The 27,889-nt window shown below is 47.8% G+C and overlaps 1 protein-coding gene across 1 annotated transcript in view; it reads left to right on the forward strand.

Annotated features, from left to right (window-relative positions):
• NAMPT (nicotinamide phosphoribosyltransferase) overlaps positions 1 to 27,889 on the forward strand; it is a 270,111-nt gene that overhangs the window by 224,542 nt on the left and 17,680 nt on the right. The window contains exons 8-10 of the mRNA XM_078680357.1: positions 15,035 to 15,154; positions 15,460 to 15,600; positions 15,715 to 15,849. Coding sequence (XP_078536483.1) covers positions 15,035 to 15,154; positions 15,460 to 15,600; positions 15,715 to 15,849 — 396 coding nt within the window. The remainder of the gene's footprint in view (positions 1 to 15,034; positions 15,155 to 15,459; positions 15,601 to 15,714; positions 15,850 to 27,889) is intronic.

Consider the following 27,889-nt stretch of genomic DNA (forward strand, 5'->3'; position numbering starts at 1 on the left):
TCATAGGATAGCAGTATCTTGAGCCTGTTTCAAAGTTAGAAGAGCTGCTTGTTCTTTTTAAAACAGTTTGAAACGCTTCCCTTTCTTTTTGTGCATTTTAATTCTGTTTCTCAAGGATTGACTTCATATGTCTCTGACCTTCAGCCAACTGCGTGACCATGGACTCTATGGTAAAGGGTTGTCATGTTTATAATTGACACAAAATCTAACTTCTGACACCAGAATGATCGCACAGTGAGCCAGCAAAATATTATTGTCCCGATTACCAACTCAAAGTTCTGGTGAGCCCGACTTTCTGCACTGTAGTGACCGCCAGCGATGACCAGCAATGCAAGCTCTGCACTCCACGCTATGGCAAGGGCAACCCATGAAGACCTTCAACGAGAAGCTCCAGTAGCAACGATCATTGACTTCCGACCGGCTCTTTGCGCTACAGTGACGCAAGTCTGCAAGGCCCGGCCTGCTGTTTCCGTTACAGGGACGACCATCCATGATGCTCTGCCTGCTCCTCATGGCCTCCTCCACTCTGCGCGATGGACTTTGAAAAGATAACTTTTTCAGTGAGACTAACCTTGTCCCTGTAGGCTGCCTATGGTCCATCTCGTTCGGCATTTCCTTTTGACAGTCGATTACGACCAGATGACTGCAAGTCAACAAATGCATAATGCAGCATAGGAACCACAGAAAATAAAGCTAGTTGTCATGGCATTCAAGACCATGTCCATGTAAAGTTATTGTATGTGATTCCCACGGTGTCAAAATTATAAGTCCGGTCTGTTGATGTTCAGAAATAAACCTAGCAAATACCTTAGTTCTGTCATAGTTTCCTCTTTCAAATTCAAGCATTAGATATGCATCCCACCACAAATCTGCAATTGTTTCCCTAGAAGAGAACATTTCTAGTGACACCCGCTGCGTTTCAAGGACGAGCCTTAAGGATGGCAAGCACCACATGAATAGAAAGGTAGTCTGTGCCCATTTCCTTAGACCTCCTTTAATTAGCTGGCTTACTGCTGCAGTTGTGGTGAACTAAGCATTCATATCTGGAGTTAATAGTCCCCTATGTGGTGCATTTCCTTGTTGCAGTCTCACTTTTGTGCAAGGGCCTAATATGACTTTCTCACTAGAAACCACTAGTTTGATCTTTATTTCAGCTCCAACTAGTTTCCAGAATTTCCTAACACCCAATTTACCACAGCTTCATGAAATGTCACCTATTCTTTAGCAGTTGCATTCTCTTTTTTAATGACGTTCTGTCGTGTTTGTACAGTTGTTTAATGTATTACAAACCAATCTATTAATTTGAGAACTAGCTCTCCTACTCCATGGATTTATTATTGTAAAGTAAATTTAAATTTGGTAGTTAAAAGCTGAACCACTTGTTAGCTGCGTTGGTTACCAGTTTGAATTTCCTAAACTGCAGGGGAGCCTAATCATCTGAGGCATCTGTGTTCTCCAGCTGTTTTGATAGCTGGAATCCAAAACTCATTGAGAGCATTTTGGAAGGAGGGTCTAGTTATGTTTTTCAGGGACTTGGGAAGAGGGCATAGAGATTATTTGAAAAGTGTCTTGGGTGATTAGGGAGTGGTTGCACCTGGTTTATGTCTTTATGACTAGGTGTGTTGGTTATTTACCTAAGGTGATTGGATCTAGGGTGTGGCCTGCTTTACCAGTCTGATCTTTGATAGGTTGGGTGTGTACTAAAGATTGGAGGGGCTAATCGTCTTCAAAGGTATTATGGTGTTCATTGGTTCTCAGTTGAGCCCCCGTCTTCTTGTGTTCTGTCGCCCCCAGTCGCGTTTGAGCTGGCAGGAGTGTTGCCATGTCGAGATGTTGCCCCCAATGGGCAGGTCTTTGTAGTCCTTCGTGATGGAGGCACATCAGAGTTGTGTGCACTACTCCAAGCGCTGGAGCACTTGCACTCCGGCATGGCCAGCAACCCCATTGCATTTACAAATTTTACAGTGTGATGCATTTAATGTCCTCCAAAGGAAATGTCTGTTAGTTATAAAATGCTTTCTATATCACAATGTTATATTTCAAAGTATAGGGCATTTTGTAAACCACAAAGAAAACATTTGTAACACTATTGTGCGAGGCAAATGCAACATGAAACATTCAGCACAGAGGAAAGGTTGACACCGATTTGTGACGTAAAAAGTCCACATATTTTCATTAAGAAAAAATGGCGACAGTGAATATGTTCGAAATATGAAGACAACACAGGTATTATGGTGGGTGGTCCCCTACTACTCCGCCTTGCAATGTTAGTAGTGAGTATGTTTGATTGAGACTGTGCTTGTGCGCTGGGTGGTGGTACATGTGTCTCTAGAATATCATGCATGAATTGCCCGTGAACAGTAACATTGGCATTTGTTGCCTATTCCCACTATCCTAGTCGGGCCAAGCCGTGGTATCTTCACTGTCATCCCTAAAAGTTCCTAAATGTTCTTGGTTTATCTTTGGTAACATTTCACTACATCATCCAAGGCACAGGGCTGCCTGTCAATCATCCGAGGGAGCAGTGCTTAGTTTGTATAATAAGTGTCAAGGCCCTTCTCAGAAGGCCACAGCCTGCACCACCCGTACCCTACCAGCTCTGCCAATGGCAGTACCAACATGACACCTGAACTGTAACTAGAGCCGGTGCTGACAAATTAGTGCCAGTGCTGAGCACCAGAAACCACTGTCACAAATTAGGCACTCTGAAGGAGTCATTTAAGAGAGTCCGTGATCTCTCGGAGAGTAGCCCCCATAGCATGAATATCTTGCTGCACACTGCTCTATTGCCGATTTAAAAACAAAAAATCCTCTCAGTGGTTGACAGTCCATGCCAACAGCCCCCCACTCCAACCATGGGGGGCTGTCTGACATGGCCTGCATGTTGAGCAGCATGGAGAGGCGGCGTGTGGGAGGTGAAATGGGGAAGATTCATGATTGGGATACCTGCTCCACAACAGGGGTGTGCTGTCCCACACGTCATTGAGTGAAGAACGGATATGCGCCTTAATTGGAGGAGTGTGCAGGAGACTGTTCAGAGAGACCTTTGATGTGTGGGTTGTTTTGAGGGGACTGCTGCATAGACACGCAGCATCTGTGGCGATTTGTCTAGTGGCTGGGGAGTGGCAATCCTTAGAAGGAACACTGCTGCCTGGCTGTGTTGTGGTCTTCTTGAAGACTTTATATGTGAGTGCAACAATGCCCTCCTCTTCATCCAGGTCCTCCTCCTTATCTTCTTGATGAGCAGTGCTGGCCTTGAGTATTGTAGCTGAGGGGAGGATCCAATTCTCTCCTTGGATTTCCCACTGCCCTGTGCTTGTAGATGGTTCAGCAATATCTTCCATATCAATGTACCCAGTACCTGAAGGAAGATTTCTCAGATAGTACATGAAATCCAGTTTTGTGACGTATTACCAACATGGTACGTTAATGAACCTTGGTCTGCAAATAGAGTTAGTACCATGCGAGTCTGTCAACACATTCTGTGAAAGGGGTTGTTCCATGGATGAGATTATTATCTCACAAATGTTAACTCACCAGCTGCAGCCACAGAGCTCGATAGCCCCCGTGTGTTCAGCTGCTGCACCTGTGTTCTTGTAGACAGTTTTTCTAAAGTATGTCCGCATCCAGCCGCTAAAGACATGTGATGTAGTAATTGATATTGCTAATCTATATAAGCCCTCATGACCACCAATGCAGACACTTTAGAGAGACCTACAGTAGCTTATACACCACTATGAAATCTAACTTTAAACCTTTAATACACTTTAAGAAAAAGTTAGTGAAAGGACTAATGATGAGATGCAGTAGTTCAGATCATAAGTTCACACATTTACCAGACGGACAAGAGGTAGAGGGCCTACATTGCTGCTGTCAGGATGTCCCCTGGTGTCCTAGTTGTTAAGGTTGACACCAGGGGGCATGTTGTATGACCCAAACTGACAGAAGAGCGACATTCATAGGGGAGTAAGTAATTGTAAATCAAAGATGACCATGCTAGAGACATGGTTTCACTATTAATTTTGAGAGGTATTCTGCCTGGCAGAAAAAGGCTCAACTTGTTTTACAATGCAACTGTTGTATTGCAAAATTTCAGAGCTAATTTGTTTGTCAATGAAATAGGTAAAAAAAATAGTCCGACATATTGAGCATCATGCCAACAGGGATGCGTGAGAAGACGTACAGCTACCCTGTCCGTAATAAAGATAGGTATTCAATCCTCTGACATAAGAGTCAGAGATCAAACCAAATGTGGTGCCAGTTAGGTGTTGTCGCCCATAGCACTGCTAGGAGCAGAAGTCAGTGTTGTGGCAGGTTGGGAATGGGACAAAAACACAGAGCCTTAAAAGGAAACGATTACAAGTAGTAGTATTTTATTGTACCGGTATACATGGCCAGGTTAGATCTGAGCACAATTACGACATGTCAAAACACATATTTACATTTCTGTTTTGGATTAAGAAACCAAAGTGAGCGCAGTCCTCTAGGGTGTTAGTCAATTTGGTTGCATTGGAACATACCTGTCTGTGTAGGTCTTTTGCATTGCAAACAATTTAACTTTTTGTTCCCATACAGCAGTTCCAATTACTTCTGCCCCAGATAAAGTAACCAATCTGAAAGAGACACGTTAGTGATAGATTCCTTACCTTAGAATATCCCCAGGCGTCAGACTGGATCCGGAAATTATTGCGTAGCAGTACCCTTGCGCGTCAGTAGGCGTCTGCGGCTCCGCGTCCGTCGTCGACGACGTGATGACGTCGTCGGAGTACTTAGACACCGCCTCCGCGTGCTGACGTCAGTTCTTCTTCTTTTTTTTTTCCGCGCCAGCAAGCGCAGATCTGGAAAAAGCAGTACTTTTAGTCACTTTTTGACTAACTTTTTGGATCATATTGGTCATCTTTTCGAAGTCGAGCGACTCCGATCAGTGCCATAGGGATGCCTGGATTTAAGCACTGCGAGGATTGCGACCGCACGATGTCGGTCACGGATCCTACCCGCCGGTGTCTACTCTTTCTAGGCGTCGACCACGACGACAAGGTCTGCCCCGACTGCCGGGCCCTATCTTCGAAAGCCAGGCGGGAGCGGTCCCGCAGGCGACTCTTAACTCCGGCAGTCGGCCCCGCGCCGCGAGAGGTCCCGGTCCCAAGGGAGGTCGAGGGACAGGTTGCGGGGTCGTAGCCACCACTCCTCCGGGTCGAAGTCGTCTTCAGGTAAGAAACACAAGAAGTCGAAGAGGTGTCATCGCTCTCCTGACTCCCTTCCCCCCCCCCTCCGATGCTCGCGTGATGCGGCCGGGGATTCGGGTGACACCGCCCACGCGGCTCCGTCGGAGTCGCGGGCGCCGCGTCCAGCTCCACACCTTCCGGTCCCTGGGCGAGACGCGACGCAAGAGGAGATCGAGCGTTTCCTCATGGCCATGAGGTCCCTTTCTCCTCCGACGGGCTCCGCGGCGCCTCCGGGCCAAGCGGACCCGTCTGGGGCCCCTAGCGGGTCGGGGGCTACGGCCCCGACGCCTTCGGTCCCGGCGCCGCAGGGCCCCGTGGTCCCGACGCCTTCGGGCCCGGCGTTGCAGGAACCCACTGGATCCGCTTTGGGATCTGGGTCGTCGCCGGTGGACCTTACGACCCCCCCGGCGTCGGTCCGTCAGGTGTCACCTCCAGCGCCGTCCTCGAGCGGCGCCGTCCCCGATGCCTCCCTCGAACCGGCGCCGGAGTGGCGCCGCTTTCGACGCCGTTTGGAGAGTTTAACTTAACTTAACTTCTATGAGCCGGCCCCATCCATTGACAACCCTGATTATCAGGAGATGGGTGATGAGGAGTGTTGGGAGGGGTCTGAGGACCCTCTGACCAGAGAGTGTCAGTCTCAAGAGGACTGGACAGGTGGACTTGGAGATGCCAGTGGTCTAGACACCTCACCAGACACTGGTCTACCGTGGCTTCGGAGGCGGGGGCAACCTACAGTGTGGTGCTAATGAGGGCAGGCAAGGCCTTGGGCCTTGATCTCCCCGTCGCGGCCGTGAGGACTAACCTCCTCACTGAGGTCCTTAAACCGCAGTCAAGCTCAGCCGAGCCTCTGCTGCCCTTTAATGAGGCCTTAACCGACGTTCTTTTGGGCACTTGGTCCAGGCCCGCTACGGGTTCGCCCGTAGATAGGAACGTGGCCAGACGCCACCGCCAGGCCCCAGCCGACCCATGTTTCCTGTTCTTCCACCCCACCCCCGAGAGCCTGGTCATCCAGGCATCCAATTCCCAGACCGCATTCCCGTCGGCTCCGCCGGACAGGGAATCCAAGAGGTACGAGCAGTACGGTAAAAAGATCTTCTCCCTTAGTGTGGGACTGCGGTCTTCCAACACCGCATGCCTCTTGGGCCGCTACACCCACTCTCTGTGGGATACGGTTGTGGAAGTGCTGCCAGAGTGTCCGTTGGAGGTACGGGCCAAACTCGGCCAAGCCCTTGTGGAGGGCCGGGATGCAGCCAGATATTCTATCCGGTGTGGGCTGGATACCACCGACTCACTAGGTAGAGCGATGGCAACGACGGTGGCGGTCAGACGCCACGCCTGGTTGAGGTCCGCCAACTTTTCAGCCGATGTCCAAAACACCCTGATGGACATTCCGTTTGATGGCCGTCGCCTTTTTGGAGACAAGGCAGACCATGCGCTTGAGCGCTTTAAGGACTCCAGGGCTACGGCCAAGTCCTTGGGCCTCTCGGCCCCGCGCCAGCAATCGGCTGCCTTTCACTCCTTTCGTGGCCACGGAAGGGGTGTACCCACACGTGCTGCCAGCCACGCTCCGCAGGGTAATACCGAACGCTGTGGCGGCCGTGGAAACTGACGTGGCGGCGGTCGGGGACAACGGCGAGGTCAGTCCACACCTTCTCCCGCAGCATCCGCCTCAAAACCCTCCTAGTCCGTGCTGTTCGGCCCAGGCCCATGTGACGCCAGTGGGGGGCAGGGTTCGACATCACCACTCTCACTGGCGCACTGTCACTTCGGACAGGTGGGTGCTGCAGATCGTCCGAAGGGGCTACTCCCTCCCCTTCGAGATGACCCCTCCAGCCATGCCACCGCAATTCCACCGCGTATCGGGGGATCATTTGCGACTTCTGCAGGAGGAAGTTATGGTCCTCTTGGCCAAGGGGGCCATCGAGTGCGTTCCTGGGCCAGAAGTAGGGTTTGGTTGCTACTCCCACTACTTTCTGGTACCCAAGAAGGGCAAAGGGGGCCTACGCCCTATCTTGGACCTACGGAACGTCAACGGCTTTCTCCGGAAGGAGAAGTTCAAAATGCTGACTCTGGCTCAGGTTTTGGCTGCCCTAGACCCAGGAGACTGGATGGTAGCGTTGGATCTGCAGGACGCTTATTTTCACATCCCCGGCCCACCGGCGTTACCTACGGTTCACTGTAGGCCACGAGCACTTTCAGTTTACCGTGTTCCCCTTCGGCCTTACAAGCGCCCCAAGGATGTTCACGAAAGTGATGGCGGTGGTCGCAGCTCATCTGCGCAGGTTAGGGGTTTCAGTCTTCCCCTACCTCGACGACTGGTTGTTGAAGGCGGGCTCGCCCCAGACAGTCGTCAGCCACCTCCAGACGACAGCAGACCTCTTGCACCAGCTGGGGTTCTCCATCAATGTGCCGAAGTCACACCTGTGTCCCTCTCAGAAGCTCCTTTTCATCGGAGCGGTTCTCGACCCAGAGCAGTTTCGAGTTTATCCTCCCGAACAGCGGGTCTGGGATATTCAGGCTCTGATTCCACTCTTTCAGCCTTTCTCCCGGGTCTGTCAGGTTGACGCTGCGGCTACTGGGGCTGATGGCCTCCTGCATCCTACTGGTGCATCACGCCAGGTGGCGGATGCGGGCTCTGCAGTGGGACCTGAAGTTTCAGTGGGCCCAGCATCAGGGCAACCTGTCCGACCACGTCCTGATCTCGGAGGGCGCTGCGAGACAGCTGCAGTGGTGGCTCACGGACTGCGATTGGGTCAGCGGCAGATCCCTCTCCCTACCCCAACCGGAGCACGTAGTTGTGACGGACGCGTCCCTCCAGGGCTGGGGGGGCCACATGGGAGAGGCGGATATCAGAAGCCTCTGGTCTCCGGCGGAGGCCCGGCTCCACATCAACCTTTTGGAGTTGCGGGCGATTAGTCTAGCACTGAAGGCATTCCTCCCCTCTGTCCGGGGGAGTGTAGTGCAGGTGTTCACGGACAACACCACCGCCATGTGGTACTGCAACAAACAGGGCGGGGTGGGGTCGTGGACCCTTTGCCAGGAGGCTCTGCGCCTCTGGGAGTGGCTAGAACGCCAGGGCGTGACCCTGGTGGCTCAACACCTGGCAGGTTCTCTGAACGCCAGGGTGGACGAGCTCAGCCGTTGGTGCATGATGGATCACGAATGGCGTCTGAACTCGGACGTGGCGCAAGGCCTCTTTCAGCAATGGGGAGAGCCTTAGTTAGATCTATTCGCCACAGAAGAGAACGCGCAATGTCATCTGTTCTGCGCGTTGGAATTTCCAAGGCGGCACTCGCTCGGAGACGCTTTTCGTCGCGAGTGGAGTTGCGGTCTGTTGTACGCCTTTCCGCCTATACCACTTCTGCCCAGAGTGCTGAAGAAGATCAAGCGCGACCGAGCCCAAGTCATCCTTGTGGCTCCGGACTGGGCACGAAGGTACTGGTATCCAGAGCTACTCAGTATGTCAGTCGATCCCCCGGTTCGTCTGCCTCTTCAGGAGGACCTTCTGTCGCAGCAGCAGGGGACGGTCCTCCACCCGAACCTGTCCAGTCTCCACCTCCATGCTTGGAGATTGAGCGGCGACTGTTGAGGCAATTTGACTTGCCTCCTCAAGTCTGTAATGTCATTCTGGCAGCCAGGCGTCCCTCCACAAAGTCGGTATACGCCTGCAGGTGGAACAGATTTGTGGCATGGTGCACAGCAAAGGCTGTGGATCCTCTTGCTGCCCCTCTCTCTGAGGTTCTTCTCTTCCTTCTTTCTCTTGCCCAGTAGGGCTCTGCTCTGGGCACTATCAAGGGCTACCTTTCTGCCCTTTCAGCCTTTCTGAGGCTGCCTGATCAACCTTCTTTGTTCAAGTCCCCTATTGTAAATCGCTTTCTGAAGGTCATCACACACACATTCCCTCCTGTTCCGTTTGTGATGCCTCAGTGGGACTTGAACCTTGTTCTTACATTTCTGATGTGCGCTCCCTTTGAGCCACTTCACAACTGTCCTCTCCGCCTTCTTACTCTGAAGACTGCTTTCCTGGTTGCCATCACTTCTGCCAGGAGAGTGAGTGAGCTCCAGGCCCTTTCTTGTACTCCTCCCTTCCTTTCTGTCCATCCGGACAAGGTTGTATTGCGTACTAAGCCATCTTTCCTGCCCAAGGTTGTCACGGCCTTCCACATCGGGCAGTCTATCACCTTGCCCACCTTCTTCCCGCCACCGCATCCCTCTAAAGAGGAAGAGCGGCTCCACCGTCTGGACCCAAAACGTGCGCTTTAATTCTATTTGGATCGCACACGCCAGTTCCGGGTGGATGACCAACTCTTTGTTGGTTACGTGGGCGCTAAGAAGGGGAAAGCGGTGCACAAGAGGACCATCTCTCGGTGGATCATCTTGTGTATCCAGGCATGTTACTCCTTGGCAAAAAAGGAGCCCCCTGTTGGATTGCGGGCTCACTCTACCTGAGCCACGGCGACTACAGCTGCCCTGGGCCGGGGAGTGCCCTTGCAGGACATTTGCCAGGCAGCTACGTGGGCCTCGCTGCACACGTTTGCAAGACACTACTGCCTGGACAGTCAAGTCCGGAGGGATGGCTTCTTTGGCTGTTCCGTCCTCCAGGACTTTCTGGTGTGATTATTGGTTCGCAGACCCACCACCGGGGTTGGTATTGCTGGGGTATCTATTCCAAGGTAAGGAATCTATCACTAACGTGTCTCTTTCAGATGCACAAGTTACTACTTGTGTAACGATATATCTGTAAGAGACATTAGTTAGTGATAGATTCCTTACCGACCCACCCATCCTCCCCGTTCTGTGAACCGATATCTAGGGTTAAGGACATCCCCTTTCAGGGCCCTAGTTTCAAGGCACCAGTGTTGGTTTTTAGCATAGCTCTGCGTTTCTGGCGCGGAAAAGCTGTGTCTAAGAACTGACGTCAGCACGCAGAGGCGGCGTCTAAGTACTCAGACGATGTCATCACGGCGCCGACGACGGACGCGGAGCCGCCGACGACGCCTACCGACGCGCAAGGGTACTGCTACGCAAAAATTTCCGGATCCAGTCTGACACCTGGGGATATTCTAAGGTAAGGAATCTATCACTAACTAATGTCTCTTACAGATATATCGTTACACAAGTAGTAACTTGTGCATCTGCCTGTGTGAAAAGTAATAACATATTAGCACAAATGTCTGAATTTTTTAATTTTCTGTCACAGGCAGTGTATGAGGGGTATAAATGTGATGTGCAACTAATAATGCAGGTATGAGTAAAGGACAGATATGGAGGAGTGCTTGTAGGTTTAATTTTATAAAGGCTCTTGCCTGCCTAGTTTTCCAGGTCCGAGCCAGCACCAGTATTTTTTCTTTGTAGATTCGGGCACTTGTAATTAATTTAACCCAGTGTCTAACAAGGACTGCAACTCCCAGAATTCAAAAACTGAGGCTAGCTTACCTTGTCACACATGGACCTGGGAAACGTAGGAGCCAGCTTTAAGGGAGAGGGAGGTGAGGGTTTATGATCATACCTGGCACCACATCAGTGTTGGGCCGAAGTGGCAGCCCATATAGCATATGGGGGTGCCTTGTGGAGACTTACTTTGCGAGGAGGGTGAGATGCAGACATGCTTCATTTGGCCCTCCAGGAAGACCTTCAGCCATCGAAATGTACTTCTACTCCCGCTTTAGAGGAAAGAAAGAAACCGCATCTTGTGATTTGTACAGTATTTGTGATTGTGAAGGAATGGCGTGTGTCTGATTTCTATCGGGTGTATTTCGTTTTCTGATTCATTACCACGCAGAGGCAGTATCAGTATTTGTTTTTGGGAGATTGCTAATGTTGCAGACTGATTATGGATATTTGACTAGGAATTATTTTTCCCCGTGAATCTTCTGTGATTGTACTTTGAAGAAATTGTTACCACACAATTGCTCTAATTTCTGAGACCTGTTAATGAAAATGATCTAACCCTAAGGATTACTGGTTCTCTGACTACTTCCACAGCGTGTTGGTTTTAGGTTTCTCCCTCAGAAACGTGCTCTTGGTGAATATCACCTGTGCTATTTCCAGAGAAAAGATCTCTTTAGCAAGTCAATTTTATATCATTGTTTTTGAACGATGCATGTTGTAGGTCTTTGTGCAGATGGCTGCTGTTGAGTTAGAGCGGTCATGTGTTGTTGAATTTTTTCATGACTTAACTTTAGAGTTTTAGTCTGGGTATGATATATGTTCTCCCTCGTTGATGTCTTAATATTTGTCAGATGTACCATGGCTTTCAAGGCACACCAAATTACTTCTATTACAGCAGTGGAACTGAATTTGAACAATGCCAATGTTTCGGTCTTTAATGTGCTAACACCTGCAATTAGCATGTGTGCTGCCCTGTGTAATTACATACATTAAACCAGACCTATTGGTACGTCTCTCATCCTGCAATTGCACCAGTACTACTGACCCTGCCCTCACACATATAACTCACGCTGTTCTCAGAAAAGCACACTGCTCACCACCTTGAACTCTGGCACACTGCTGATCACCCTGGAATTAGACCGTCTCACTTTTGAGTTACGAACATCAGAAGAAGATTGAGTACACAGACACAATGCATGCAACAAACACCAGAGTACGTAGTACTTTTCTTTTTACAGGCTGGTATGCTTGAGGGTTCTTCCCAGCTGTACACATCCAGGGTTAAAAAATAAGAGATCGGAGGAGAAAAGGAGAGGGAAACAGAAGATGGAATGAGGAAAAATGAGTTGAGAACTGTGAAAGAACAGGGTTAACAACGGAGATATAGGTGAGAGTAGAAAAAAAAGAAATTCCCAAAGCCAAGCACCCTAACTCACCTGAGCAGAACTTGAATAACTTTTGGCAGAATACTTTTCAGCAAGAGGTTGGCGGCACTGTTGGCACTCTCACTTTGTTTCACTGATCTCTCCACCTTATACCTGGTCTTTCACATTTCTTGGTGTCCTTTGTCTCTGTTTCTCTTTGGTCTCTCCCACGCCTGTCTCACCTTGAGCAGCATGCAGAACTGCGACTTGAAGTAGGCCAGCCGCTCCCTCTCATCTCCACGACTCCTGTACCTTTCAGGATTCCACTTTGATCAGCATGTAGAGTTCAAAATCTTTGTGGTAGGAAGCAGTTATCACCCTGTAGTTTTCTTTCCTCTAGTTCCTTATCTTCTCTCCGTGGTATCGCCTAATTTCTCTCTCCATTGTCCCTCAGTCTATCCATATGCCCATGGGCCTCTCACTGCATGTTTCCTTGAGATGCATTCAGAACGCCAGTGTTCTGAGGTCTCATCTGTTCTTACTGGCTGGTCCTCCTAGGGTCTCTCCGTACTGGTCCTGTGGTCCCTACCCCAGGTTTCTCTCTCCCTCTCCCTCTTTTTCACTGGGCAGCATGCAGGCCTCCTATGGCCTTAAGCACATTGTGCTGTCTACTCCATCACCCTGTGCGACCTGGTCACCATCTTCGGAACCCACCGATATCTGCTCCCTTCATGTCGCCCAGTCTCTGCTTCTTTTGCTTTCTTCATCTACCCCCCGTTATCTCTCACCCTGCCACTTCCCATTCACCCATGCTTTGGACCCCCACTCTCCCCAGGGCCTCACCTTGGGCAGCATGAAGTGGTGCTCTCTCTGCCATTTGCCATCTGTAGTTTAGGCCCATCTGAAGATCCCCTAGAAGCTCGGCCACTCAGTGGGTTCAGGTTCAAGATGGGCTGTCGTGAACTTGGCATTGGTTGATTTATGGGTCCTGGCTGTGCACCCGCTAAACCGTAACTCGACATCCTCCAGGGGTGACATGGCAAGCTGTTCTTTTCAGGCCTCCTCAGACCCCTTGACTCGCCTTTGTCTGCTCCCTGACCGTTACTTGGACTCCTCCAGTCCTCGTAGCCTCTGGATCATAGACTCTAGTCCTTGAGCCCAGCCTGCAACAGGCCCTCTTTCGCAGTCACCTCACCACCTCTTTTTGTTACTGAAACACTCCATCTTCTGGTCTCCACCTCACCCCAAATTCCACACTTAAGCTTTCAGACCCACTCTCACAGTAGCATTCTGTGGGCTTGGCCTCTCTTGGTCCCTGTAACCCACATTGCAACCTCCGTCTCTTCCTCACTGTGGCTTCCACTCCGTCATTTTCGGTGTGTGGCAAACCCTTGACTAGAGTGACACATGCTCAAGAGGGAGTGCCTTGCTAGATGCACCCTCCTTATGAAGGCTGAGAGGCTGACAGCATCAGCCCTGGCGTCTCAACCGCATGCAAGGCTATCCTGGCCGACCTGCTCATGACAACTCGTTTGTGATGCGGAAAACTGTATAAAAACGCGTGACTACACCCACCAGGAAAGCATCGTCCGAGACTGCCCACCATGGTCATGTTAAAAATACAATTCCGTGCATCATGCTGCATTTTGATTTGCATGCTGACACATCATTACATGTGAACGCAGCAGTCATGTTGGGTAAACTGTTGCGCCTTGTAAGCCAATTAAAGAGCAGTGAGCGCTCTATTTTGGGGAAAGTGCACACATTTTGCTCAATCAAACCAAATACTTTGTGAGGAATCCAACATGTGGACTTAGCCAAAGTTTCTCGCTCTGTAGTGCTTCTTAAAACACTTTCTGGTAATCACTCAACGTCTGGTGGCAGCTGTGCTGTCAAGGCAGCCTAAAGACTATATATGAAGCAAGGGAGGACTTGTGAATGCACTGGACTACAGAAGTTCATTTGCAGATATTGTTATATCATTGAATGAACCGGATTACAAAATCAATGGCTTAAAATAGATTGGCTAGGTTTCAAGGATATCCATTTACAAGGATAAATATGTAAATAGATGTAATAGTTCGACTAGTCGGGCAGAGAATACTGCAAATTGGGAACATAATAAGAGACAAAAGGGGTCTGTGAGCACTAGAGTGACCAATTTGCTGAATGTATTGCACTGATTCTTATTGAAACCCATTCAGAATTAGGACAGTGAAGAATGTTCAACCCATTAGGTCGACTGTTTTGTTTCTTAAAAAGCATGTTTTTTAGAATAGTTTGCAATACGCAAGATCTTACTAAAGAATAACGACTTGCGTGCCCAAATGACACTGGATGTGTAGCCCTGTAGGAAGGGTCATATTAAATGGAAAATGCTTCTATAGTAAAAGTATAATTGAGGCTAAGAGGAACTTCCTTTTGTTAAGCCCCATTGAATACGTTATGACAGGCAGGGGTGTATTTTTTATAACCTCCCATTTGCAGAATGATATGGACCACTTTGTAATGGTGGAATGATCACATAGCTGATTGATTATCAAATAAAAGGTTTACACCAAATAACTGAAACAAAACATAACATTTGGGAATCCTTTTTGAGGCTGCCTTTTACCATTTGTCCTTGTGATTGTGACAGGTGTCTCGTTTATGCTACGCTCACCACAGTTCTTATTTAGGACTGTCCATAAGTCATGTACTTTGGTTTTTATTTAAAACTAAATGGTTATCAGTTTGTATTGATATGATGGTAACACTGTTCATTAACTATGGTAAAAAACAATTCAATAAATATTTCAAAAAATCTTATACACATGATGACATTTGATATTTTTGCCATTAGGAAAAATGAATTTATTTGAAGCCACTAAAGGACTTACTAACAAGTTATGCATTAACACTTTTACCAATTGCTCTTACCGGGTCACTAGTTTTCACTCCTTTGCTCCTAGCTACCAACCGATCTGATTTTCATTTTTGTGCATTCAAAAAAGTCTATTTAACCAAGTAAAGTACTTTTTCAATTTATTTCTAATATATTCATTTTTTTAATAGGTTTTACAGATCCTCGACAAAAAGTTTCCTACAACAGAAAATGAAAAAGGCTACAAAGTGTTACCACCTTATATTCGAGTAATCCAAGGAGATGGTGTGGATATCAACACTCTCCAACAAGTAAGCAGTGTCGTTTTAGTTTACTGTTTAGTCGCAGGCAGTTAGTCCTGCTCTTGTATCCCTCTTACTTCCAACCATGTAACACCTGTTTGTCTCGGATTTAGTTTTACCATTTAGTCACTTAATATGACTTGATTTAGAGTACGTCACTGAGTTAGTTTCTAAGACTGATCCATTGTACTCACCCACGTGTTGCACTAGGCACTCTTCTATTTTTGCCCTAAGAATCCTTAAGACCCCAACCTCTGCTCAACTGGAAAGTTTGGTTGTCTCACAGTTCAAGTTACATATTTCACTTTTTCTAGATCGTGGAAGGAATGAAGCAACACCGTTGGAGCATTGAAAATATTGCCTTTGGTTCTGGTGGAGCCCTACTGCAGAAATTAACAAGAGATCTTTTGAACTGTTCGTTCAAATGCAGTCATGTTGTGACCAATGGCCTTGGGGTATGTCCTAAAAAGGAATATTTTGTAGTTTCGTAATGTAGGTTTTACTCACTGTTTGTCTTGTAGAAAATATTTAGTCCTAACTGTTAATGGAATGTGTATGTCTTATTGTAGGTAAATGTCTACAAAGACCCTGTTGCTGATCCGAACAAACGATCCAAAAAAGGTCGCCTGTCTTTGCATATGACCTCTTCTGGCGAATATGTTACTCTTGAAGAAGGGAAAGGAGATCTTGAAGGATACGGCCCAGTATGTATTTTTTGCACCGTTTATTTCTTGTTATAATAGTACTTTTAAACTATATTTGGGCATAGAGCTCAAAAGCTATATTTTTTGTATTTTAGATGGATTTAAAAACAGTTGGGAGTGTTTTGTTGGTTTCTCTGAAAAGAGGTTTATGCTGGTCTAGTGTTCTTCCGGTTGGTAGTGTCTAGTCCAGACCCCAACAATTTGTTGATACATACTTGAAACTTGCCTCAAATATTTTAAACATCGGGGTGCCTCCTACAGAGCTGTACCTGATCAAACAAGAGCTCCTTATTGATCTCCAGCACAAATGTTTTAATCAATCAATCACTCAGAGTATTTGTAGAGCGAGCTACTTACCCGTGAGGGTCTCAAGGGGCTGAGGGGAGGGGGGGTGCTGCTAAGAGCCAGGTCTTGAGGAGTCTTCTTAAGGCGAATAGGTCTTGGGTCTGCCGTATGTGGGTAGGGAGGGTGTTCCAGGTCTTAGCGGTGAGGTAGGAGAAGGATCTGCCGCCGGAGGTCGTTTGTTGGATGCGGGGGACAGCGGCGAGGGCGAGGCTGGCGGGTGGGGGTGTAGAAGCTGAATCTGCTGTTAAGGTAGGCTGGTCCAGCGTTGTGAAGTGCTTTGTGTGCGTGGGTGAGGAGCTTGAAGGTGATCCTCTTGTCGACGGGGAGCCAGTGTAGGTCTCTCATGTGGGGGGTGATGTGGCTGCGGCGGGGGATGTTGGCGATCAGTTGGGCGGAGACGTTTTGGATGCGTTGTAGTCGTTGTTAATGTTTGGCTGGGATTCCTGCGTAAAGTGCGTTGCCGTAGTCCAGTCTGTTGCTGACGAGGGCCTGTGTCCTGGTTCTTTTTGTTTCGGTCGGGATCCACTTGTAGATCATGTGGAGGGTGTTGTAGCAGGAGGAGGAGACGGCGTTGACCTGCTTAGCCATGGGGAGGGAGGAGTCTAGGATGAATCCTAGGTTGCGTGCATGGTCGGGTGTAGGTGCGGTTCCCAGTTTGGTCGTCCACCAGGAGTCGTCCTAGGCTGAGGGGGTGGGTCCGAGGAGGAGTGCCTCCGTCTCCATTCCCTCGTGGAGGTTGGTTTTGGCGGTGTGTGGGTCCTTGGTGAGGGAGAGGATGAGCTGGGTGTCATCGGCGTAGGAGATGATGTTGAGGTCATGATGTCAGGCCACTTGTGCGAGGGGGGGCCATGTAGATGTTGAACAGCGTCGGGCTGAGGAATGAGCATTGGGGACGCCGCAGATGATGTTGGAGGCTACGAATCGGAAGGGTGGGAGGTGGACGCTCTGGGTTCTGCCGGAGAGGAAGGACGTGGTCCAGTCAAGGGCCTTCTCTTGGATTCCGGCTTCTAGGAGGCATGTCTTTAGAGTGCGATGGCAGACCGTGTCGAAGGCGGCCGACAGGAGGATGAGGGCTGATGTTTTGCCGTTATCTAGTTGGTGCCTGTTGTCGTCTGTGGCGGCGATGAGGGCTGTCTCGGTGCTGTGGTTTAGTCTGCATCCGGACTGGGACGGGTCCAAGATGATGTCTTCCAGGTGGCGGGCCAATTGCCTGTTGACGATTTTCTCAATGACCTTTGCCGGGAACGGGAGCAGGGAGATGGGTCGGAATTCCTTGGGGCCAGCCTTGGGCTTCTTGAGGAGGGTGTTGATTTCGGTGTGCTTACAGCTTTCCGGGAATGTCGCTGCTTCGAAGGAGATATTGATGACCTTCCGTAGTTGGGATGCGATGGCTGCATCTGCTTTGTTGAATACGTGGTGTGGACACGGGTCTGACGGAGATCCTGAGTGGATGGAGTTCATGACCTTGCGTGTCTCGTAGTCGTTGACGTTGTACCAGGAGGTCAGGCGGATGGCGCTGGTGGTGTTCACAGGGAGGTGGAGTCTGGCGTAGTCGGGCGGTTGTGGTGTTGAAGCTGTCGTGGATGTCAGCGATCTTGTGGTGGAAGAAGATGGCTAATGAGTCGCACAGTTCTTGTGAGGGCGGGATGTCGTTGGGGTTGGAGAGTTCCATTACGATGCTGAAGAGTTCTTTGCTGTCTTGTGCGTTGTTGTTCAAACGGTCTTTGAAGGAGGATCTCTTGGCTAATCTGATGAGGTGGTGGTGTCTGGGGGGTGACGTCCTTGTGGGCTGCGTGGTTGTCCGGTATGCGTTCGTGGAGCCATATTTTCTCCAATTTTCGACATGCTAGTTTGGAGGTCTGGAGCTCGTCGGTGAACCAGGTGGCTCTCTTGGTGGCATGGATGTTGGTGGGTTTCTTGAGCGGGCGTGGGTTTTGGCGCTGTCGTCTATCCACTGTTTGAGGTTGCGGGCTGCGGCGTCTGGGTGGGTCGGTGGGTGGGTGGGTTCTGGGCGAGGTTGGTGATCAACTGGTCTTTGGTGACTTTGCTCCAGCACCACCGCTGTTGGGTGCGGTGGTGCGTGGTTGGTTTCTTGAAGGTGAAATGAATGCAGCGGTGGTCGGTCCAGTGGAGTTCGGTGGTGTGGTCGAAGGCGACTTGAGTGCCTGTGGAGAAGACTGGGTCCAGCGTGTGGCCGGCAGCGTGGGTGGTTGTGGTGACGAGTTGTTTGAGGCCGACGTTGTCGATCAGGGTGGCGGAGTTGGCGTCGTCGCCGTTCTCGAGGTGGAAGCTCAGGTCCCCGAGGAGGATGTAGTCCGTGGAGGCGAGTGCATAGGTGCTGGCGAGGTCGGCGTTGGAGTCGCTAAACTGAGCCCTGGGTCCGGGGGGGTCTGTAGATGAGTGTTCCTCTGAGGGTGGTGTGGATCAGGAAGTGCAGGGGTTCGTCTGTGTGGGTGGCGACCTTGACGGTGGACTTGTGGACGATGGCTATTCCTCCTCCGATTCCGTTGGTGCGATACCTGCGGGTGATCTTGTAGCCGTCCGGGATGGGTATGGCGATGTCGGGCGCTGAGGAGTCATTCCACCAGGTCTTGGTCAGGAAGGCCACGTCTGGGGTGGAGGTGTCGAGCAGATCCCAGAGCTCGACGGCGTGTTTGCGTGCGGAGCGGGTGTTGAGAACTATGCAACGGAGGTGGTTGGGTCCAGTCCTTGGAAGTTTGGTGGTTCTGTCGCAGGTGAAGCTGCAGGTGCGGCAGGAGAAGGGCCCATGGCTCCGTTTCGGGGTGGCCTGGAAGCAGGTGTGGTTTCGGCTGGCGTTGAGTGCATGGAGGCTGCTTGCGTCGTAGTTGTCTGGTGTCGTGGCGTTCGCGGGGTCCAGGGGTTCTGGTGCGGTCCAGGCGCAGACGGGGGGGGGGGGCGACCTTCCTGGAAGGACAAGGGTCGCTTGCTGTCTGCTGCTGTCAAAGATCCTGACACTTAGTGGTTCGTTCCTGAAAGCTTTAATATTTGTCCTCTGTTAACAGATTTGGCCATCAGCCTTGGCCATGGCCTTCTGTCCACGGAGCATCAGCATGTTGGTGCCATTTTCCGATTGCTTTAACCATCATTGGATTCTAGACTGACCCTGCACTTGAAGTTTATTCTTATTTATATAGCTTATGTAATACAATTAGTGTTGATCAATAAAAGCAAGTATCACAAACAAAGACTTCCAAGATGAAAATATTAAGCAGTCATGTATCTTGATTGTAGTTGTATCAAATCCTTTATTGAAACTCAATTATCCTCCTTTTTATTTTTAAAAAACACCACATAATTGCTTTGCCGCCAACGCGTTTCATCCCTCTGGTGACTTCTTCAGGGCTTGTTATAGTGCTGTTTCTTATGTTGTTGAGAAGTATGGCTCCAAGCCAACCTTAGCAGCAATGTTGATAAATGAGGTATATTTATTTCATTTTAGTGGTCCTGAATATGATGTCTAATCAGTCTTGTTCTCTCAAGTATGAAAGAGTGGTAAAAGCGATCCCTGTTATTCGTGAGGATTCCGTATTCTGGGTACGTTGTCCCAAATGATAGTATCGCCTAAAACACTAGATATTCGATACTTGTAATTATTCTTCACAATAGGTGGATTGTCCCCAATGGTAAATTCGCCCAGTCCTCACGAATGTTCCACTCTCTCTTAGGTTAAGTTAAGCAATGTCGCCTCCTCGATGCGAGAACAATCCACACCGTAACTCCACAATGTAATTGGGTTTAATGTGAGGAAAATGTTGTTCCGACGACAGAAGAGATTTGGAATATTGAAGATTTTTTCCCACAGTTGTCATTCTGGAAACTGATCATATACAAGTGATTCTGATTATGGACAGTTTTGGCATTCATGTGGAGTAAAACAGAGTGAGTCTGTAAATAGTTGTGAGCTTTGATCTGGAAAACAAAATGTTTAGTGTTACTCACACTAGAAGAGATGATGGTGTTAGCAGTTATGGGAACTTCAAAAAGACTTATTCCCGACCATGGCCAGATAAAGATTAAGGTGGTTTCCATAACCTGGACAATCTTCGCTTCCCGAGTGCTAAGTACAATATCCAGAACAAGAAGTTCGAAGTGAATCCTTTACTGTTAATCGGGGAAGAAGTAAACACATTTCTTCAGAAGGAAGCAAGAGAAGACCCATTGTTGGTAAGCGGGAAGTTAATTACCCAATATAATTTCTATTTCTAACCAAACATGGGACAGTAAGACCAATGGATTAGCATCTCTGATGTTCAAGGGGATTTCATAGCAAGAGGGTTGTGCCATTGTCACAGGAAGGATGTCTTTTGGAAGGCATGGCTTGGCAGTTCGGGCTGGACTGTTCCCATGAGGCACAGGGTCAAGACTGATGTGCATATAGCTGTGTCTGAACTAGGGTGGTGAAGTGAGCTAAAGAACGATGATGGATTCAACCCAGATCTGTGACTGGAGGTGAGTGTCTGAAAAGTTTCAGCGCTCCGTCCATCATCTCCTTGTGTTTGCTATCTTATGGCACAACAGATTTTCGGGCACCCAAAAAAAACTTTGATCATTTAAAGAATGTCAGAAAAATGGTAAAAGGGACATCTGTTTGGGATAAACATAAGGCCATACTTTGTGTTGTATTATATTGATTAATATTTTGCATTACCGGCCTTTTAAAACCCACAATGAAAGCTGTAAAAAGGATCTACCTACACTCGTGTGCATTCAAAATAACAAGATATTCAGGAATTTGTTTTGTGGGCATAGATTCTATTATGGCAGGAATAGCAGGGAGGTTATTCAGTGTATACAGTTATGTTAGAAACAGATGTCAAAACTGCTGAAGACTGTGAGCTCAATGACTATCCCTGCCTCAGTGACTGTTTCAACTTTTGTTACTTGTCAAGTAGCACAGTTTCAACATAGCATTTCACGCCCACATTTATAAAGCATTACTGTGTTAGTTCACTATACAACGCACATTGGATAAGCAGTGCTCCAGCTTCAACCTCTTCCACTGCTGAATGAAGTGTGACTTTGTAAACTATGCATAGCTTGTGAGTGTATAACAGGATTATTCTGCAAAAAAGTAAGTAAACTGTTAAAATGGTTTTGCTGCTTCTTAGCCATCACATATTGCATTCCCATCCCACAATCTGAAGAGTTCACACGTATGAGGCGCATTGAGAGGTCCAGTCGACCTTATACCGGGAGCCACATAGATAATCCCATTGTCCGTATCAATAGTTATTTACCCACCCAATTCCACACGTCTTATGTTTTGGGTTTTAATCTTGAATTGGATGGGCAATAGGCACCCACATTTTGAGACAATAAAGATGTGAGTATCACCTATTCTAATACAGTTTTGACAGTTAATATGGAAACTCTTGGTTGTCTCAACCATTCAGATACATAAGACTCAAAAGAGCTCTGGAAGAAGCTGTTTAATACCAATTTGTTTCCAGTGGAGTGACCCTGACGATAACGTATGTCACGTAATGTTGAGGGGGGGTCTCATCCTCAATTAGAACAATTTGTTCTTACTTGTTATTACTGGACTGTGGTGCACACTGCCAATCTTTGTGTGTTACTCCAGCCAAGTTTATTAAACCTTTGGGGACTCAGAAGTTCCATCAGAGACGCAGCCATATGCATTTATGCGACCATCTTAAAGGTCCCATATGTGCTAGAGGCCAAACATTTAGTCTACTCTTATGCCAGTGGTTTTGTCTACTTCAGAAGTTCCAGTAAGAGCAGAGCAGACACTGGGCTTGTCATAACGCCTCGGCGCCACCCACGCGCGAATGATTCCCCAACTTTGCGGGCCAATTAATCAGTGGGCGGGGTCGTGACGAGACCAGGTCGTCATGAGCACAGCTCCACTGTGACTGATGACGAGCTGGTCTCGTCACGAGCACCGCGGCAGGTGTCGCGCCCCCTCCGCGTGGGGGGAATTGCCCCCGCAAGGAAGGGGTTATAGAGATTCGTCCTCCCAAACATGTACAGTAAATTTCTCCCAGATTTGTGTCCCATTTTCACTGGCATCCACAACTCTCTTAAATAGTTTGTTTCTCTTGAATACACCAGTCCAGGTCAGTCTTCCATTACCTCAACAGAGCTGTCGGACATTTGACATTCTCAGGTGATGAATAATTGCTTTTATTGCATGGCACCAGCACTTAGATTATTAACAGCTAAAGAGACTCAAACTAATTTGGAAAAGGTCATAAGAAAGCTTTCTGAACAGTACTACCTTTTAGGTGCAGAAAATCTACAGAAACGTGTAGAAAATGCAACATTTTATTCTGTCTCCCTTTTCACCTTCTCAGGCTGTGCATTCAATCTTTTACTTTGGCAGATGTATTCTGAATACAGATAGGAAGGCTATATAATAGCTGTGCAGTGATACAGAGAGACTAGTAATCGGTGATGACAATTGTAACCATTCATTCGAACACCCTCTTGACATAACAAATTAATTTGCTCCTATAACATCAATCATTCCTCATAGAAGCAGAAGCTATATTCCTTCAGGGTATTTCACTAACAAAATTGACTCCTACGGCGCAATAAAAGTATTTCACTAACAAAATTGACTCCTACGGCGCAATAATCTATAGAGTGTGATATCATGGACTGTATTATTGCAGATGTGTTCTGATAGAGACTTATAACCACTGATTCCTCACCTTTCGAACAGTCCTCGGGCATCAGACTGGATCCAGAAAATCTTAAGCCATACCCCTGCAGGGTACAAAGCCTGTGGGCAGTGTTATAAATAAATGTCTGTGACTGACCCACATGTGGTTTTCCTGTGGTACCTAGGGTCAGACCTCAACTCTTAAGGCCTGCAGTGATTGTGTTTTCATGCACTCCAAGGCCATGGGAAAGCACCACAAGACCCAACACCAAGATATGTTGATGTCTACAAGTAGCTCCCGGTCAAGCTTCCGATGTCCCTGCAGCAGCAGATTGTCTTTGCAATATAAATCCTAGAAGAAGCATTAGAAGTGCAAGTGGGACTTAGCCTTGTCCAACCAATCGCAATCTCATCATCATTGTGCCTGCTGTTGCTCTCCCGAAGTTGCTATCCTTTGGAGTCAATGCCAAAGCTTGTTTCACATCAACTGGAATTTCCAGCACCGTCTGTGACATCGCAATAAACTAAGGTCATCTGCAAAGCCATACTGTGGCCTTTTTGAGACAAGAGCCCCCCTATCCGGGCTTCCGCTGGTGGGTTTTTCCTTAATACCAGCTCTGCCTTCTGGAGTCGCTCATGGCTCTGTACCTACTGGGTTCCGGTTCTCGCCCCAGTGTTGCAAAGCAATCCACCAATGATGATGCCAGAGCGATTGACTCAGAATGGAGAAACCCAACAGATTGCGCCGCCCAGTGCTCATGTTATGTTATGTGTTATGTTAATTTAATTTGTAAGGCGCAACAGCTACCCAAAAAGGGTTTCCCGGCGCCAACCAGAAGGGGAACAAAAAAAGTTGAAGATTGGTTAAAAAGCCATCTTTTTAAGGTTTTACGACATTGGGCATACCCAGTTTCATTGCAAATCGATATGGGAAGTGAATTCCACAAGGAGGGACCGAGACAGGCAAAAGATCGACTGCCCTTCCATGACAGTCTAATTCTGGGCACAGAAAATTTCACTTGAGTGGATGAGCGGAGGAGACGAGAAGGCACATAAGGATAAACCAAGGCTTGCAGGTACTGGGGGGCCATTCCAGTTTTGATTTTGAACATATAGCTCCGGGCTTTGAACTTCATTCGGTTCTCCACCCTGAGCCAATCAAGATCACGCAGGTAGCCAGAGACAGAGGCAGCTCTAGGAACCTGGCATATCAATCTGGCGGTGGAGTTCTGGACCACCTGCAACTTGCGTGACACCTCCTGGTTAGTCCCCAGATAGAAAATGTTGTGGTAGTCCAGTGTAGAGGTGACAAGAGACTGGACTACGGTTCTCTGGGTATGATCCAGCAGCATCCAAATAATATTTTTAAGCCATTTCAGGATCGTAAAGCATGTAGCAGCCACCTTTACTGCTTGATGTTGCGTAGTTAGTGAGTCATCGATGATGAAGCCTAAGTTACGAACTTGACGGGAGGGCTGAGAAAGGGCACGCATTTTAGTAGGCTAACGTTGGGGACCCCAAAGATCTTTAGTCTTCCCCAGAACCAAGACCTCGGTCTTCTCTCCATTGAGCTTGAGACAATTTGCCTGCATCCACGAAGCAATTTTACCCAAGCACAACTGGAGGCCCTCTCCATTGAAAGAGAAAAGATAATTTGGGTGTCGTCCGCGTAGGAGAACAAGGACAGCCGGCTTCCTCTGCAACATCAGCCAAAGGTCTGACGTATAGGTTAAATAATAAAGGGCTAAGAATGGAGCCCTGAGGTACCCCATAAGGTGAAGAATGGGTATCGAAACTGGCTGTTGGAGAGAAGACCTGGGAGGTCTGATTTAGTGAGAAATGAAATAAGCCAATTGTGAGCCGACCCACTAACGCCCAAAGATCTTATTGCTTTCACTAACACTGTGTGAGACACCGTGTCAAAAGCCGCGCTTAAGTCCAGTAGTATGAGGGCCACCGTGTCTCCAGAGTCTAGGTGGTGACGCAATCTTTCCGTAACTCCAAGGAGTGTGGTTTCTGTTGAAAAGCTGGCACTAAAGCCAGATTAAGATGGATGTAGGAACTTTTGTGACTCTACACATTGGGACAGCTGTAGATTAATATGTCTCTCTAAAATCTTTGAAAAAGCCCGGAACAAAGAAATAGGCCGGTAGTTAGCTGGCAGATCAGGATCCGCATTAGCCTTCTTCAGGAGGGGGAGCACCATAGCATGTTTCCACTCTGGTTGGACTATTGCTTCCTGTAAGGCATTCAAGAGTTCCATGATTGCCATCCGTGATGGCGGCTCAAGCTGCTGGAGCACAGAGATAGGGAGAGGGTCCCTGTGAGAGCCTGATTTAATACTGTCTAAAAGATGTTTAAAGGAGCCCATGTCTAGTAGAGACCATGTTTCCAATTTAGTCATGGATTCAGGGGCCCCCGTATCTCGATAAGAGTAGGTATTGTCTGTTAGAAACAGTGTAGATGCTGACTGGGGGGGATAGTCATGCTGCGGCTGGGGGGAATTATCAGACTGCATCCCCTCTATTTCAGAGTATATTTTCTTCACTTTATGGAGAAAATAATTTAGCCAGTTCTTCGCATTGCCGACCATTCAATGAAGGGGGCCTAGATTGAGTTTCCGACCAGAAAGCTCCTTGATCATTTTAAAAAATGTCTTGGAGCAGCTCGCAACACTGGACATGGTTGCGAATACATATTCCGTGCGAGCTGACTTAGAGAGTGTGGTATTCTCTTTTGGCCCTCTTCTAGGCAAATTTGGAATCTGACGCCTAGATCCTCCTCCAGCGTCTTTCCAACACCTTATATTTAGTTTTCTCCATTTTTAATTTCTCAGTAAACTAAGGCGCGGGGGGACGGTGGTTGTTTACCTTTTTTAAGGAGGGAGAGAGACAGGTGTCGATGGCATTTAAGAGCCACTTTTGTACGCCCCCCGAGAGAGTACCCAGTATTTGTTTGGAAATGGGAGTATTTGAGAACAAGATTTTATTTAAAGATATACAATATCTAATTTTTCCCAGTTTCTTGTGGGTTTCCTGAAGTTTGGACTGACAGAAAATGAATTTGCTAAAATCTCCAAACGAAAGCCAGTGGCAAAGTGATCAGACCAACATAAAGGAAGGGCTGGAGAGCAGTCAATGTTGGATAAACTGGAAACAATAGGATCCAGTAAGTGGCCGGCCACATGAGTGGGGCCAGAATTATACGGTTCAATGTTCATTGCTGCGAAATCAGAAATAAAAGTAGCACTGGTAGTACATGTGGGATCTTCCAAATGCAAATTAAGGTCACCCAGAATAGAAAAATGTGAGGCATTTATAAGAAAAGGAGATATTTAAACCAGGAAAAGATGAATCCCATGGACCAGACGGGGAGGGGGGGGTGTCCTGGGGGGGTACACTAGTATCCCGGAAAAGGTGAACTCAGAGGTTAGGGCCAGCTTAAATAAGGCTGCCTCACAGTTCCTAAAAGGCAGATCTTCAAATTTACTCAGGTAGACTCTTTAATAAATTATAGCAATACCCCCACCTATCTTAGAGCCCCTATCTTTCCTGACTATGGCATAGTTAAGCGGTAAAGCGGCCGCAATGTCAGGACCAGAACTCTTGTGCAGCCGTCTCAGTAAGAAACATGGCGTCCGGTTGTTCACTGTCAAAAAGATCGAAGATGTCCGCTTTATGTTTGGGAAGAGAGTGGCAGTTAGTGTTAAGGAAGGAACATTTCTCATTAACTGGGGAGGCATTGCTAAGGGAAATTTATTTTTGATTAATGGTCAGCAGACTAGAATCATGACAGGGCGCTTATTTAAAGGAAAATGCTGCACGATTTTTCATCCGACCTGCAATCATTTTACCACTGTTAAACACACCCTTTCTGCAGGGTCATCCTCAAACATTTTGTCTTCACCCTCTTGTTTTCTAAACCTGTTTTTGTTGGCATCTAGGACCCTGCACACTTTATCACTGCTAACCAGTGCTAAAGTGTTTTGCTCTTTTCTTTAAACATGGTAATATTGGCTTACACTCAATTGGCACATTTAGTTTACTTGTAAGTCCCTAGTAAAGTGGTACCATATCTATCCAGGGCCTGTAAATTAAAAGCTATTCGGGGACCCGCAGCACTAATTGTGCCCCCACTTAAGCAGGCTTGGAAACATGTCTCTTGCTTGCCATTGCAGCCTATGTGTGCAATTTTAAACTGCTGTTTGGACATGCCAACACAGACCTTTAGCCAGACCTAACCTTTCCTTTTTAATTCATATACGTCACTCCTGGGGTAAGCGCTAAATGCCCCATGTGACCGGGTGCATTGTATTTAAAAAGTTGGGTATGTACTTTTAACTTTTATATATCCAGGTAGTGAAAAACTCTTAAATACATTTTTCACTACTGCAAGACCTACCTCCCTCCTAGGATAACATTTGGTTACTTTATTACATTTAAATAGCACCAAATTCAAATTGGGAGCTAGTAAGAATGTAGAGTTTGGTGTTTGACGAATTGTAATTTAAAATCCTCTTTAATGGTAAAGTTTATTTTTAGTCACAATTCGGAAAATTTTACTTTTAGAAAGTTGGCATTTGCTTTTCCCAACCATTTGGTGCTTACAGTCTGAATCCTGGTTCACCTGCCTAGGTGAATCTGGAAGGTGGTCTTTGTGTATTGCTCCCAGACAGTAAAACAAAGGGAATAGTAGCTGGCAGGATGGGCAATATGACGTGATAAAGGGTAGAAGCGGTCACCTACCACTCTTTTCATCAGACACTCTGCCCAGCTCACTCAAAGTGTTTTGACACTAGTCCTTTGTGACCCTCCTACAAGCTGTGGCCAGGGCAGGGTGGCAGGAAATTCCAAACGCCTCCACAACCTTCTCTTACTTCAAAGTGCACACCAGATACAAATAGTGGACCCTCAGACCGAACTCTTCAGTACACCTTTGCAACTGTGGAAGGCTCAGAAGGACTGCTGTGCTGCTCTGCCAGAAGGACTCTGTTTCCCTGCTGCCTGAGTGGAAAGGACTGGACCTGTATCTTGAACCCTGAGCCACCAG

This window comes from Lissotriton helveticus, chromosome 1_1, assembly GCF_964261635.1.
Source record: "Lissotriton helveticus chromosome 1_1, aLisHel1.1, whole genome shotgun sequence".
Taxonomy (NCBI): Eukaryota; Metazoa; Chordata; class Amphibia; order Caudata; family Salamandridae; genus Lissotriton; species Lissotriton helveticus.